Here is a 16,225-nt window from a genome sequence, read left to right as displayed (position 1 = left end):
TAGCATAGAAATGTCAGGTGGACACAGTTTCAAAACAGAGAGAACAATTTTGTTTTCAAGTCAATAAATGGTCAAATTGCGTTTACCTTTGACAGATCTTTTAATGACCTCAAGTCTGAGTCTGAACAAGTGGATAAGGGCGAACAAAGGATGGCTGTTGGCAGATAGACTTGTAATACAGACTTTGAGAACTACGTTCAAGACGCATCTAGTAGTAGACATTGATGTATGGGCCTACAGTGACTGCAATAATTGGTAGATATATCCGATACTCCATGTCTATCTCAGGTGATAGGCAGACTTAGAATACATTCCATTCATCTATCCGACATAATAGAAATATATCTGAACAGCTGTTAGGAAGATGTGTCGTCTTAATTACAATGTGTAGAACTAGAACCAAAAGCAGCAAAGCAAAAAGGTTATCCAATTAGTAACATGATTGCAGCCTGTAGTGAGAATGCCAACTGCAAAAATAACTCTTTTAAAACCTGGCAAGTTTAATCTATGTGATAACAAAACAGAAAACATGATTCCATGCAATAATGGTAGGTGTATTGCAAGGTTAGAATCGTTCATGGTTTAAATTGTTGTGGTTTTACAAACAGCTGGAAACAAGGTGATGTAATTATAACGGAATTAATAAAATGGGGCATTGTTTAAGGAATCATCACTCTGTTTTCCGAGAAAAGGGAAAAAAACAATCAAAACACATTCTGGTTGAGAGTAATCATTAGCACAATTGATTGAAAAAAGATAAACTTGTAACTGTTAGTAAATCCAGACTACTGCTATTTATGTGAATGAGTGTGTCATTATAGCCAACCTGAAATTGTGTTAGAAACTTTCCGTAATCAAAACCTAAATATGTGTACATTATTGATAATCAGGAAAAAATTAAAACCAGTACAAAAATAGGTAATGTGGTAGAAAGGGGGGGGTTTAGTTTTTCTGGGGCGATATCTTTTCACGAAACCAAGCGTCTACGAAAAAGTATTTTCTTTGAAAAACAATGGAAGTTGAGCCACATTGAAATATCTAATTCTACAATAGTTTGTCATTATTCATTAATCTGTATATCTACAACACTTATCTTGAAACGTTTTAAAGTTTCACACACCAGAAGTGATTATTATTCCCGGCAGAAACTAGTACAAGAAAATACAAGGTTAGGCTTACTCTACCATTCAGTAAAAATCGTATGATCCAAATGTACTCCATCAATTCCAATTCGAGCAGCCAGCAGTTACCTTACTGTATGTTCGTTTTGCATGGTCACTGTTTTCGTACTAACAACCATAGAACATCTTTCTAGCTATCCCGCAAAATGACCATATTCCCATCCGTTATAGTGCGTGGTTAACCAAGTTTTTTTTTATTAAATAGAAGTATAAAAGTGTTTATACTGAACGTTATACACATATCAGATAAATGGACCTCATACACGCCATTACAATAGCACACACAAAGAAACAACAAATAAATAGACAAACATAGAAACAGGAAGGAAACAGTCTTATAGTCATAACAGAGAAAAGACAGAAGAAAAAAATCAATATTGAAAGAAAAGATGGGTGTTGACTAATAGGAATAATGAATAGATAATGTAATTGTAGTTCATGACGAGCACGAAAATGTGTGGTCCCATTATGCATGAAAATATTTAACACATCTAACTTCATTTTGTATCCTGAAATATAAAGGTTATATGACTATCTATCTTTGTCTGTATCTCTTAAGCTTTTTTGTTGTAATTCTTCATAAGTCAAAACATTACTTATGAAATAGTTTGAGACAAACAGAATGAATCATACCATATGATTATTCGATCGTGACAATTCACAATATCTAAACCAAAAGCTTTAAAATTGTTTTAAAATATGATAAATGGTACAAACTACCTCAATTTCAATTCACTTATTTATATCAGTGTTATTACATGTGACTGGTTCTTTAACTGCAGTGTATACCTGAAGTTCAAAAGTTTGGGATAATTACAACATCTAGTGGAAGAAATCCCTATACATGACACATTACATAACTTACTCTATTGAAACTTAGAACGTTAAGGAGCTGTAACATGAAGATATGAGTATACAAAAAGCATGTTAACATCTGGACGCTTTGTCTGTAACGCCAATATGAAAAATAATACCTGGTTGTTTTATTATGTGTTTGGTGCCATTTCGAACGTTGTAATGTCTAGGTGGTCTCCTTTTTAACACTTACCAACTAAACAGCACAAGGGTATTACATATACGCCTCTAATTATCGGAACCGTTCGTGCTCGAGAGGGCCACGTAGCATTGACGTCTGGTTTGTTCTACCGCTGTTAATATGTATCTTATTGTAATTTGTGTTGGAAGCGCAACTCAAACACAGTATGGCTGCGAACTGTGACTGATTTATTATAAAGTGCGCATGTGCAAACATAAAGGACAACATTACAAGACTAGTGGTTAAGGGGAAGCAACTCTAATAGAAAAGATGGGCGCCTTGTGTTTATTTCTTTATCTGATCTGTTTAATTGGTGAATGGGTTGGTCGTGTTACAACCGGTTGATCAAGATAAAATTGCATAAATCAGATAGTGAACGACTTTGAAATACTCAATAGTTAACACTCAACACACAAAAAAATCACCAAATTTATCCTTTTTATTTCATAACTTCGTGTTATTGCACAATTAAGTAAACATGATTATGTCATTGCATTATCAGGTTGTAACAATATGTTATCAACATTGTTAGTATTAGCCAAATGACATATAAAGGATAGCTAGAATATTATGAATGTAAAAATATAGTTGAAATAAAAATCATTAATCAAATGAGTATTTATATAATAATACAATTTTGACTACGTTAGATTAGACAACAACTGATCCAAGTACATATTGACTAAGTCAGATGATCTGACCGCACGGGGACATTGGGCAAGGTCTACTTGCCTAAATATTTGCTATTAAATTCCAATACATATGTCCACTGCCAAAAACGCTACATCATGCATTGGAGCATCTGCACGTTTGAAAGCGTCAGCATTGCAAAACCTCTAAACGACTCGGAAGTTACTCCAGAATTTCATCAGCTACTTTTCGTAAAGTAACAAGGTACTACAGGAATTTTATTGGTTAGCTACTTATATACTGTGAAGCAAACAGTTAATACATTTATAGTACCGTAGCTATATAGTTTTAAACAATGAGCTCCGTTATGGCAGGATGTTCGAAGATCTGTCGGGACACATTTCATTTATTCAATCTTTTATGTTTCATTTTGTTTAATTATTTTTTTCTTCAAGTATTTTTTTTTTCTTTTTCTTCTTCTCAAAATAATATATATATATCCAGTGTTGGTTCTGATACATCTAGAAAAATGCAGACAATATCGACAACTTCATCGTAATATAGAGGTTGTGATATATTAACTCAATTGATTAATGAATTAATGACAGTTAACTCTCTCTCTCTCTCTCTCTCTCTCTCTCTCTCTCTCTCTCTCTCTCTCTCTCTCTCTCTCTCTCTCTCTCTCTCTCTCTCTCTCTCTCTCTCTCTCTCTCTCTCTCTCTCTCTCTCTCTCTCTCTCTCTCTCTCTCTCTCTCTCTCTCTCTCTCGCGCGCGATATCTTATGTGTCTTTGAAATACATGAGCAAGTGTTTGTTTCCACTTCTCTCAAGTGCCTTTACCACTTCTGGCAGATAACTTACTGGTTTCCTTCGTAGAATTTCTAGTAGATCACATCTTTGTTCACCTTGGTTCTGTAACGATATACCATAAACAAGGTTAAGATCCTTAAACACAAAATTACTTTTAGGATTTTGTAGGAAATCATTTATTTTAGAACATGTAAATGAAGCATGTACATAATTATAATCAAATGAAAGAAACCAAATAAAATGCTCCACTGAATTTTATTCATACTTGTATATGAAATGTATTATGCAATACGTATGATGCGTGTGTAGTTATTCAGATCTGAAGACTGAGAATAAAAGCATTACTATTTAACACCTTAAGGATGCACACCACTGATGTGTTCACCGAAAGTAAGACATGCAATATAAAATAAATTCCAATATATTATCTTGGACTTCTACAGTTAAACTTATAAGCTTAAAATACGTTTTTTTTTACCTCCGTGAAGTTGATTCCCTATTCCCTATTCCTTATTCCATTACTTATTCGACGTAGCAGTTGATTACTTATTCCTTATTCCTTATTCAATTACCAATTCGACACTTCCATTCCTAATTCAATACCTATCATTTATTCATGTAATCATTATGTAATAACACTATAAATGCTTCTGAATAATTATCAAACGTGCCCATTCTATTGTTCCTCCTTTCTATTATGTACTCAGTTCCTTTTTGTTATTCCTCCCCTCATTACTTATAGAAAATAAAGATCATTTTAAATGAATGCATAAATGTTTTAATTCCTTTCTTCGACCTATACAACACATGTAGAATGCTGATTACTTATTCGAAACCTTTATTACTTATTCGATTTCCTCGTTACTTAGGATTTTCCTAACGTTAATTTGTACCCTAACCCATACCCCCTAACTGACGAATCCCGGTAAGTATATATCATTCGGATCTAACGGGTCAGATAAAAAAAACTGAGTATAGCAATATCTGCATGTATCGTAGGAGAAACATTTGGAGTACATTTTTCCTTACCTTTACTTTGATTTTTGTTACGAATTTAATTAATGTAAATGAACTGGATTTCTATATGTGTTGTTTTTATATCTTAACGATGACAATGGTGATCTGACATTTTGTATTTTAATATGAATGAGTTAGGAAATTTACGAGAGAAGCCATAATGTATATGTTCACAATGGTGTTTATGTTTGTCTCTTTTCCTACAAAATGCTTCAATTTGATTGATCTTTCTTTTTATGCCTCTATGATTTGTGCCATTTCTTTATTTCGCCACGAAAAAACGACAAAAGTAGAGTGAAAAAAAAACGAAATTAAAATCGGCAAATTAGCGACCTAGAACTTTCGTTCTTTCCACCTACAAATGTCGTGAGAACGACTTGAAATCTTCTTTAAATTGGTACACCCGAGTGGAGGGGAAAAACAACAATATTTTTCTACATACCGGACAATACAGAAGGACATTACTCATTAAAACATTTCATAATTCAATCATATATTTGCCAACCATCTTGCAGACTTTTTGTATGGACCGTATTCACATGACCTGACGAGATTTTCTAAAGTTTCCATTTAATCTTCCATCATGTTTTTTGTAGCTAAATGGCTGCGACATGATAGAAACATAGACTAATAGGATTGTTAGGATTACTAATAATTGATTAACGTTTTCATCTATATTGTCAGTAATGCCAGTCGGTAAATAAACTTTGGATTACAGTCAAAATAAACGTACAAGATACAGCAAACTGATATATTAAAATAAAAGAAAATAAGAAAATTATTCATTGTAAAGGATTCGAGCAGGAAGTGAACATTGATTTCGACATATATAAAACTCAAATAAGTAATAGAAATACCCAATGATTTGTTTTAACCAAGTATGGACAGGAAAGTGGACAAAGGGTAAAGAGTAAGAAAAGTGAGAATTCAATTCAGTAATACCAGTTTCAGAATAAGAAATGAAAGTATGAATAAGTTATGGATATAATAATAGTTGATACGTATTTCACCGTTCATTTTGACAATAGATTCTAAAGAAATATCAGATTCTAATACATAATGAGTACAGTATCTCCGATAAACAGGTCGAAAATAGAATGAAATCGTCTAATTCTTCATTTTAAAACTATCTACATTATTTATAAATGATAATAAATCGAATAAGTAATGAAGGATTGGAATACGTAATGAGCACTTTACATGTGTCTTATTGGTCGAAAATTTAATTAAAACGTTTATCCATTCATTTAAAGCTATGCATATTGTTTATAAATAATGAAAAAATCGAATAAGTAATGAGAAAATCGAATAAGTAATGAAGGATTGGAATAAGTAATGAGCACTTTACATGTGTCTTATTGGTCGAAAATTTAATTAAAACGTTTATTCATTCATTTAAAGCTATGCATATTGTTTATAAATGATAATAAATCGAATAAGTAATGAGAAAATCGAATAAGTAATGAAGGATTGGAATAAGTAATGAGCACTTTACATATGTTGTATAGGTGGAAAATGCAATTAAAACGTTTATTCATTCATTTAAAACTATTTTTATTGTTTATAAGTAATGGGAATATCGAATAACAAATGAGGGAATGGATTAAGAAAAGTGTACTGAATATGTACACTGTAATAGAAAAGAGGAATAATAGAATGGGCAGGTTTGATAATTATTCAGAAACATTTATTGTGTTATTTCATAATTTTTAAATCAATAAATAATAGGTATTGAATTAGGAATGAAAATTTAGAATAGGTAATTGAATAAGGAATAAGGAAAACGTAATCAACTGCACCGTCGAATAAGTAATGGAATAAGGATTAGGGAATAGGGAATCAACTTCACGGACTTTTTTTTTAGGATGATTTGAGGAAATTTCATTGGTGGACTACTTTTTGATGACCTAATTGACGGCGTGATTCGGTAAATAGCGTCAACAATGTTAACGTTTGATGGTTATTAAGATTATTCTCTTAAGTGTAAATCTGGAATCTTGGGAAGAAATTTGCTGGATCATTTTTCTGGATTTTAAGGATCCGAAAGCAAATAATTTGGCCTGCTTCTTGATCTCTAGATAACTGTCTTTTTGGATACAAATTGCTAAGAAAAATAAAGCACAGTGATCCCCTCTGTTTCAATAAGGAAAAGTATAATCGATAATTTCTCTATCTAAATGTAAAAGATAAAGTCAAATAAAAGATTCAGGTAATTTTGGAAAATTTCCAGTTTTTTCTTATGCAATATGAAGCTCATTAAAGCAAATGGAAATTTAGTTAGTATTTTGCACAATATTTTTCTTGATATCCAAGTATCATTACCGTATCTTGTACTGAAAGGCAAAAAAATATTTCAAAACAAGTTGCCGCGAAAATGACAAGAAATATCTGTTATTCAGGAAAAAAATAAAAATAATCTATGAAAATGAATCATTACTGTTTTACATCTACCGACGCCTGTACTGGAAAATTAGTGCGGCAGCAAATTGGTTTTTAGCTTTTAATCTACTTTCTAAGATCAAACCCTTTTTTATAAGTATAGTATCTATATAACATGCGCGTGTGTGTTTCTGTAATGTATTTTATAATATCCAATGATCTATTTTTGTAAAGTTTGGAATTAATTTCTTACATAAAATATGGTTTCTACATTTATTCACAGCGTTTCATAAATACATGTGGAACAATTTTAAAGAAGTGATCATCTTGAATTCTGATCTAATTCTATTATAAACTTCGACTGCAATACCAAGGAACAAATAGTAGTAATTTACATACCCTGTTCTTGATGTCATCGTATTGCTGATCAGTTAACACTCCATATTGTAGCAAATAGTCCATAAATTCCTTTATTTCAAGAGAGTTATTAATCCGGCTGTAGTTCGGACTGATGTACTTTCTCAACATTTCAAACGACCCATCTTCTTTCCCCATCGTCTTAAATCTGTTTAATTTGGTCATTATCGTTTTTGTTTGACGTTTGACTACCGTCTTTGTATCGTTGATGCCACTTAATATCTCACTTTGCTGGTCTCTCATCTCCAACAGAGAAGTAGACTGCTGTTTAGCTTCTTCTTGAGAGGCTCTCAACTGTTCCTGTAGTTTCTTCTGGTGTTCCATGTCGTCTTTTCTTTTCACATCGAGTTCTGCTTTTAAAGATGCCAATTCACTCTGTATCTGTTGAAGTAGTTCAGGCTCTTTTGAAGCTTCAGTTAATTCATTTAGAATAGGCTCCTCAGGCAAACCTCGACTCGGGAAATCTGAAAAGATGTTTAGAGGAATGCAGCTGATGCTGAATTACCTTGGAATGGAAACCGTTTTCAATCCAGTTCCTCGAAGTGATTGGTAATAATATTTCTACATATATTTTCGTAGGGCTAAAAAGTATATATTGTGGTAATTGGTTACATTGTCCTAAAGAAATCCAAATCTTAATCTCTTATTTTGTTTTAGCTTATTGATTTGTAAACGAAAAATCAACAAAAGAAAATAAACAGTATCATCAATGAAATCTTAACATGCATTATGTCATTTGTGTTATTCTGAAATAGATACCTGAACCAAACTCCAGTGTACAACCAGAAAAGATGAACACTGGCCATCCAGATGATTGCATTGGAACCTTGACCTGGATTTGACTCGTCATTGGGTCACTTAATACGTTGTTTCGCAGAACGACGGACAGTTGAGGTTTACAAATATTCATGTATCTGGCGTCACTGTTTGTCCTAACCAAACATCTGAAATTTTCGTCGGATATAGCGCGTATCTCACACACTGCGTGACTTTCCTTTCTCATCACCATTAGTTTTATCTCTTCATTTTGATGTAACAGTCTATTCCCAAAACAAATCTCTGTGCATTCGATAGAACGTCTATATGTTAATTTGTCTACACTAAGGTGTTCAGTATGGTCATCAACGCTAACAAATCTTAGTTGTTCCTCTCTTTGGCAACCTGCAATTAAAAATTCATTCACTCTATATATGTTATATACATTTGTCACATTAATCGCTCTTTAAATAAGAATGAATTCAAGATTGCATTTTTAAGGAATATGTGAATATTAATAATAATGTTGTACGTACCCTCTGTTGGCAAGGTTATTAGACTAATGTTTCCCTCCACACTAAACAAGAGATGCCAGGACTGGCCTGGTTCACACTTCAAATCATCAATCCGCCAAGCGTGATCATCACTTTGCATACTCTCCTTTTCCACAACAAAACTGTAATTTAAACAAGTCTTTTCTGTTCCCTTTGCGTCTTTGCTACCATTGTTCAGCAGGTGCTCATCACTATGAAGATGCATGTGATAAATATGCGTGTCGTAGGTGGCTTTTTCTAATGTTATTTTTGTCTGGCGTTCAAAAGCTTTAGCATTATGTGTCAAAACGACGTCGATCTTCCCTTTACCCTCCACTATCAGTTTGTACCTATGGTCAGGTACTAACGCCGGGTGAATACGTAAAACACTAGATTTATCTGCAATCCGCGCGGATCGATGGTCGTTATACAGTTGGACATTGTCTGAATGGTATGAATTGAATCTTAGATCCTCACTTTCCATAGTCATACCTGCAAAAGAAGAAACAATTATAGACATTTATTGTGATATCATGGTTTTGTAGATCAACTGTATACATGTAGCTCTGTAAAGATCAATGTGTAAATATGCAAAGTGACTTTGTATTTACGAAGGAAGATTTTACAAAATACACTTGATTATGCATTAAGGTGTAATGTAACACACAAAAATGTGACCAGAAGTCAATTTTCATCGATTTTGTCCTGTCAATATGCAATAGTCTATATACTCACTCACCGGATGGTCTAATACTACAGACATGCAGGTACACACCCGATATCCCTATTGCATAAAGGTAAATTTAGACTCCCAGCAAAAATACCTTGAATGAATTGAAAACACTGATTCGATGAACACCGAAGTTAATATACAGCTTTGGAGTATTAAGTTACTATATAAGGACATTTTACTAGATATTGCTTGCACCATGTGTTATAAATTGTTCATGGTTCAGCTGATATGAAAAAACTTGGACACAAACCAGGACGTGGTACACTATTAACTACCTTGTTTTGCGAGATATTTGTAATTCTACCATAACAATTAACATTCCTGTCTTGACGTAAGCTTTTACGGTATTGTGTATGCAAGTTTTAGATAATTAGGTTTCTACTAAAGCTGAACGTATTTTTTAGGACATATGCAAATATATGAAGTAAATATCTATTAAGCAGTCATTTAACTGTTAACAAGTTCGATTGTTAGTTACTTTTAGGAATATCAATATCGTCTCCAAAGTTTTCATTATTGTACAGCTCTACTGCAAAATCAATTGTGAATGATCATAACTAAAGGAACGTCCACCTTGTGACTATAAAATGATTCCTCGGTATGTGTATACATCTGAGATAGTTCTCTGCATATATATAATTATGACGTTGCTACAGACATAGTGACTTAAACAAAGTTTTAAATTTCAAGCCGTATTTTCACACAATAAAAGATTTGGCAAACATTAAGAAACTGTCATTGTGCTTAAGAACTCATTATAAAGTGCTCTAGTTGGTAGATACGCAAATTTAAAAAAAAACATTGTTTCAATACAATGGGGATAACAATATTGTGAATGACGTTATTTAAAAGATAGACCACAAAGCTGTAATTATATCATACATGATGCAATAATTCCCCTTAGTATTTTGTACATTTTAAATTTGTGTAAATATACGTTTTGTGATAATTAAGGTGTATGAAACAGTTCACAATTACAAAAAGCAACAAATACAATAAATAAAATATAATGTTGGAAGGAAACTTTTATATCTTACACCACAAGCTATTGAAACATGACACGTCAGTCTACCTATTCAATGTCCTCGTTCAAATTATGCTAGAGTTAAACTAGTTCTGTTGTACATTGATACTGATTTCTAAATATGGAAAAAAATGAGAAATACTCACGAAATCGGGAGATCGTGACCCCCTTGGCCAGAAGTATTTGTGTTACACACTGAACATATTTATATCCCTGCTGATAGTTCTTAACACTTCGTAGTGATTCTGAACAATGCACAGATAACCTTCTACGTTAAGGAATATATGTAACAAAATGCATTGCCCTACATTTTACTGGGTATTTCCTGGGTGTGTGCATGACCGCATTTCTAGCTGAAAATTTTCAGTGCGTAATGATAACTATATACCCGGATTTGGTTTCCTTTTGACTATATCTTTTAACCAGTGTAAGTTCTGTGTACATCTGTATCCTATTTCAAATATATCATAAAAAATATATATAAGACACCATTAAATATTCTGTTTATTATATTTTCATCGCAAAAATAAACCAAAACAATGGCAAACTGACGATAACTATAAAATGGGTAAGTTGACCATGCTTTTTCCAGACACTACGCACTCACTCATTATACAACGATGTTGTGCGCGGCAAAAAATAGTCCATTTCATGAAAAATCAGTAAAAATATACAGACTCATAAATAAATCATAATGAATGTTTATTTGTGTTTGGACATGGATTTTACAATTTATTGATGTCACTTATACACAATAAAATGGTTCAAACGTTAACTGGAAAAAAATTAAAAAGTAGTCCTGCCTGGAATTGGAGTAGATTTGTATCAGGCTCTCTGATGGTCAATCCTAAATCAAAAAAAATAGTTTGATATATCCCTATATTTCACTGCTAAATATGTAATATATATATACGCTATAACCACAAGTGTCTATTGCTATTGTGATACAGCTTCGATGTTTAAAATGGAAGTAGCTAGAATGTCATTTCCTTAAACCTACTAGTAAAGCATCCGCCGTGAGAGGTTAGTAGCTAGGACTCCAGAGATGGACAGGACATTTTTATTACTTCTTTCTTGATTGGGCGCTATGTTGTATTACTTTACATTTCACGTAGTTTAATACGTTATTCAGTCGATGACTGGGTTAGACTAAATTGTAGTTTAGATCACTCGGTCTTGATCATATTCTGTTCAGGATTTAATTCCCTTCCCAATCAGATCAATAATGGTTTGGAAGGTGATACCATTATTAAGGTGATGTTGACCTCATTTAGCGGTGATGTTGATCTCTCTTGGCGGTGTTGTTGACCTCTCTTGGTGGTGTTGTTGACCTCTCTTGGTGGTGATGTTGACCTCCCTTGGTGGTGTTGTTGACCTCTCTTGGCGGTGTTGTTGACCTCTCTTGGCGGTGTTGTTGACCTCTCTTGGTGGTGTTGTTGACCTCTCTTGGTGGTGATGTTGACCTCCCATGGTGGTGATGTTGACCTCCCTTGGTGGTGTTGTTGACCTCCCTTGGTGGTGTTGTTGACCTCTCTTGGTGGTGTTGTTGACCTCTCTTGGTGGTGTTGTTGACCTTTCTTGGTGGTGATGTTGACCTCCCTTGGTGGTGTTGTTGACCTCTCTTGGTGGTGATGTTGACCTCCCTTGGTGGTGTTGTTGACCTCTCTTGGTGGTGATGTTGACCTCCCTTGGTGGTGTGTTGACCTCTCTTGGTGATGATGTTGACCTCTCTTGGTGGTGATGTTGACCTCTCTTGGTGATGATAATCATCTGTTCGGGAGGTATCGGACACCTGTTCTTGCTTGTGAGGATCTCTGATGAAAGTGATACTAAGTTCTCTTTCAAGGAATTCCAGATTATCGTTGCAGGTGATGTTGATCTTTCTTAAGAATGACATTGAAATCAATTTAAGTGTTTTTGGTACCATAAAGCTGCTTCCATGTTTCCTGGCCTGATTTAATACATTTGGACAAGTTTTTTCCTCTATTCGCTCTCATTGCCTTTGTGGTACACATCGCTACTTCTTCAAACCTACAGAAAAACAAAGCACAACAAACAAAAACAAGACAACGCATGGCCCTGGTTTGTCGTGATCTGACAGAGGTTGGTCCATATCGTTCCTCTTGGAGTCACAACGGCTGATAAAGTTAGTAGAACATCATGACTGGATCCTCCTTAGAATTATTGTCTAAATGTTATTACATGCAATTTTCCTGGAAATCTGCCTGAGCAGCCAGTTTCCATGTTCGTAAACGTATATACCTGTACTTGTTCACAATCATCTCTTCTTCCATTTTCATCCATAAAGTTTTCCCACTGACCTTATCCTTTTTCCTTTCTGTCTGTTTTATTTTCTCCTGGAACTTGCTTACTTGGTGAAACCATCTCGCCGAGCCCTATCGAACGTTGTTGACAGAGATCGTGTATGTTAATACAGATTCTAATCACATCCTCCGTATTGATTAAGTTATCCATAGTTCACCAGTAATATTTTGCATATGCCACTAACGTAATACACTCTGGAGCGTTTTTTGTTGGGTGTGCCAGTCTGAAATAGATTGTGGTGTCATACGATAGACAATAACAATACAATTCACATCAGGAATCGAAAATGGCACCTCCAAATGACTGCCTCCATTTGATTTTTATCATAATTATGGCTTGAAATAGAAACGAATTAAATATACAGTTTGTCACATAACGTTGCCACTTTTGTTAACATTCGTGAAAACAGCATTACATTAGACTGGTTCAAATTCATATCATTCTCATTTTTTGTTGATGTCACATCAAAAATATGACGCCGAAAAGTTGTGAGGTTGGAATAAAGTTGTAAAAATATTACACGGTGTTAATGTGTATGTATGATTAACACAACTTATCCTTCATAACTAGAATTCAATCTGTTTCTTAAATTTCAGATATTGATGTGATTCAGTTGAAAACGTTATTGTTTTCATTTCTCTATTTCCTTTTTGTTAGTCACGAAATATTTAAAGTGTACACATAGCTGGTTTGGGTTTGGCAGTTGAGTGAGAGTTGTCTCCCGTTGAACCGGAGGAGGCATGTCCAATTCTGAAGCAGACAAAAAGTCGAATATAAAGACCACGACGAGATTCGAACTCGCAATTCTCCGATCAGAAGTCGGGAGCCTTATCCAGTTTGGCCACGCGGTCTTGTTCTGTTGTATTCAAACTAAATGTAAATAGCCTTTATGTGATATGATGGTGAAACACAATATATATGTAGGTATATAAATAGAAAACATCCAAAAAAGATGATGAAATGCTCTGAAATAATTTACACACTCCATTGCACAATGATAAGACGGAGATGAGTCAAACCTCAGTTTATAGCATGCCACGTTGAATCCTGTGATAAAAAAAGATATTGTGTTACTTTACATATGGTAGATAAGACTTATTACGCAGTATGCAAATGTGTTTAATTTCACGGCTATTAGGTAGGATACAGATCAAATATATAAACAAAATTATGAAGAATTGACAAGAACAAATTAAATAGGCCTTGAAGTATGTGGTGGTATAAATCAAATCATCATTTTTTTTTTTTTTTTAATTTTGATATTTAGGGGGTTACAGACGTGTGGGTGTATCTAACACACCATTTATTAACAAACAAATATGTGTAAATTTTCACAAAGTGAGATGATATGGTCTTCTGCACAAAATTAAAAGTAAAAGTAAACAAAAACGTATATGTATGTATGTATATATATATTATATGTATATATAACTATATCGCAACGCCATACACAGGTGAGAAGTTTACTTAATATGAACTAAACCCGAGATTATATACACGATTCATAATAACACACATATTTATATACATGTGTATGTATATATATATATATATCGTACCCCGGTTACAGGTAATCCTTTAAATACCTTATATCATAATTAGTTAAACTACGGGTAGTGTCCTCTCAAAGCTATCTTAGCAGTAACACATATATATACCAAAAGTTTTTGTTTCAACAGTATCACTTATATGCATGGATATCGAACCTTTGTAGTTTTAGATAGAAAATTACAGATTATACTGTGATATAGCTAATGATTACTATGCTATGCCGTTAAGTGAAACCTATCTCGGTGAAAATCTACTCGGTCATGATTCAGATTTACACTGTCTCAACAAACCTTACTCAGTCGACAGAAATATTGCTGGTGGTGGCATTTTGATTTTCGTATCGTCCCAAATAAAAGCTACTAAACGTTTAGATTAAGAATATATTCGTCAAGGATAGACCTGCAAATGTGACTAACCTTTTTGGGAAAGATTTCGTATGTCAGTACGAAAACCGTGGGTCATCAACTGATATAGTTACACACATATTAGGTGACATAAATGTAGAAATGCTGATTGTTTTTAGATCGCACTTTTTCCTGATGTTTTATCAAGCTTTGGTTTTGGGAAATACATGTATTATGAATTCTCCAACAAGAATAACCAATTATGGCGCACGTCTAATTGATCCTATCGTTCAGAACAGATAAAACATATAGAATCGTCATATTTACCTATAGAAAGGAATATCAGTGATCATGAAGAAGGTTTAGTGTATATAGAAGTTTTAAGTATAACTTTTTCCTTACGCGTGAGTTATGGTGCTATACCCATGCAGATTTTAATGGAATACGTAAGTAAATTGAGAGTGTTTCATGGGATAAAATGTTTAAGGAATCATGTGTAAAGTTTATTAATACATTTAAATCGATGGTAAGTCCACGTATCTTTAAAAAATATATATATAGTTACTGGAACTAATGACAAGTCGCGGATGACGTCTAAATTACAAAAAAATCCTATTACTTGTATTAAAGAATTATAAATAGAACAAATAAAATGAAAAAGTAAAAAAAATAATTTTATGCTGATCTAGTCTTATAGATAAGTCTATAGTATCAGATCTTAAGTCTTATAACACTGCGGAGGCTTTTGATCGAAACAAGTGGTAAATCCAATGAAATTCCTCCATTATTTGATCTTGAAAGTTGTGGATTTTTTAAACTGTGATTTTTGGCAGGTTAAGCTTTTATTTTTATTAATTTATTTTATTATTTCTATTATCATTATTATTTCTATTTATCTATTTACTTTTTCTATACGATACCTAGATGACAGTAATGCTTGAGTTCCATTTTTTTTTTATTCAAGATCTAATTTCTTCCTTGGCATCCATACAAATGACCCATTCGGAAATAAAAGTGGTCTTGGGAGTCCTCAGAATACCCTTGCAACAGGTTATGTTAGTCACTTTTAAGACAAATGCTAAATTTTCACACGGAAATGTTTACAAAAGTGCTTCAAAAAGGATAAATATTTTTTGAAGATAATAAAGATTTCTAGTAAACAGAAAAGTTTTGTGTAAAATATTCCTCTTTACGTTTTTCTTTTGATGGAATGTGAATGTGAGCTTTGGAATGTTTGTTCTAAAAAGCCCCAATGATCGACAAGAAAAAGTTTAACTGGAAGTTACTCGAGTGGAAACTGGATTGCTAGTAGGCTGGAAATCACCCAATCTCTATATCTGAAGAAAGATGGGCGACGTTAAAAATCATAGGAGAAAAATGTAGGCTTACTTTACAAAATGCATATACTGTACATAACTACCAGGTTTAGAAAGCGATAAAGCTCCTAATCATCCTATAAATAACAGCAACTATACAGTGTATGTTGGTAC

General features: G+C 33.4%; 1 protein-coding gene across 1 annotated transcript; it reads right to left on the bottom strand.

Annotated features, from left to right (window-relative positions):
• Positions 1-3,626: 3,626 nt before the first annotated feature.
• LOC132551098 (uncharacterized) lies at positions 3,627-9,248 on the bottom strand. The gene is made up of 4 exons (XM_060215206.1): positions 8,762-9,248; positions 8,229-8,630; positions 7,452-7,933; positions 3,627-3,758 (listed from the first exon to the last, which is right to left on the bottom strand). Exons 1-4 carry the CDS (start codon positions 9,246-9,248, stop codon positions 3,627-3,629), a joined length of 1,503 nt encoding a protein of 500 aa, XP_060071189.1.
• Between the last annotated feature and the right edge of the window lie 6,977 nt (positions 9,249-16,225).

This window comes from Ylistrum balloti, unplaced genomic scaffold (assembly GCF_031769215.1).
Source record: "Ylistrum balloti isolate Yb309-2 unplaced genomic scaffold, AGI_CSIRO_Ybal_v1 Utg370176, whole genome shotgun sequence".
Classification (NCBI taxonomy): domain Eukaryota; kingdom Metazoa; phylum Mollusca; class Bivalvia; order Pectinida; family Pectinidae; genus Ylistrum; species Ylistrum balloti.
Note: the sequence above shows the minus strand (reverse complement) of the source record. Positions and strands in the feature narration are given on the sequence as shown.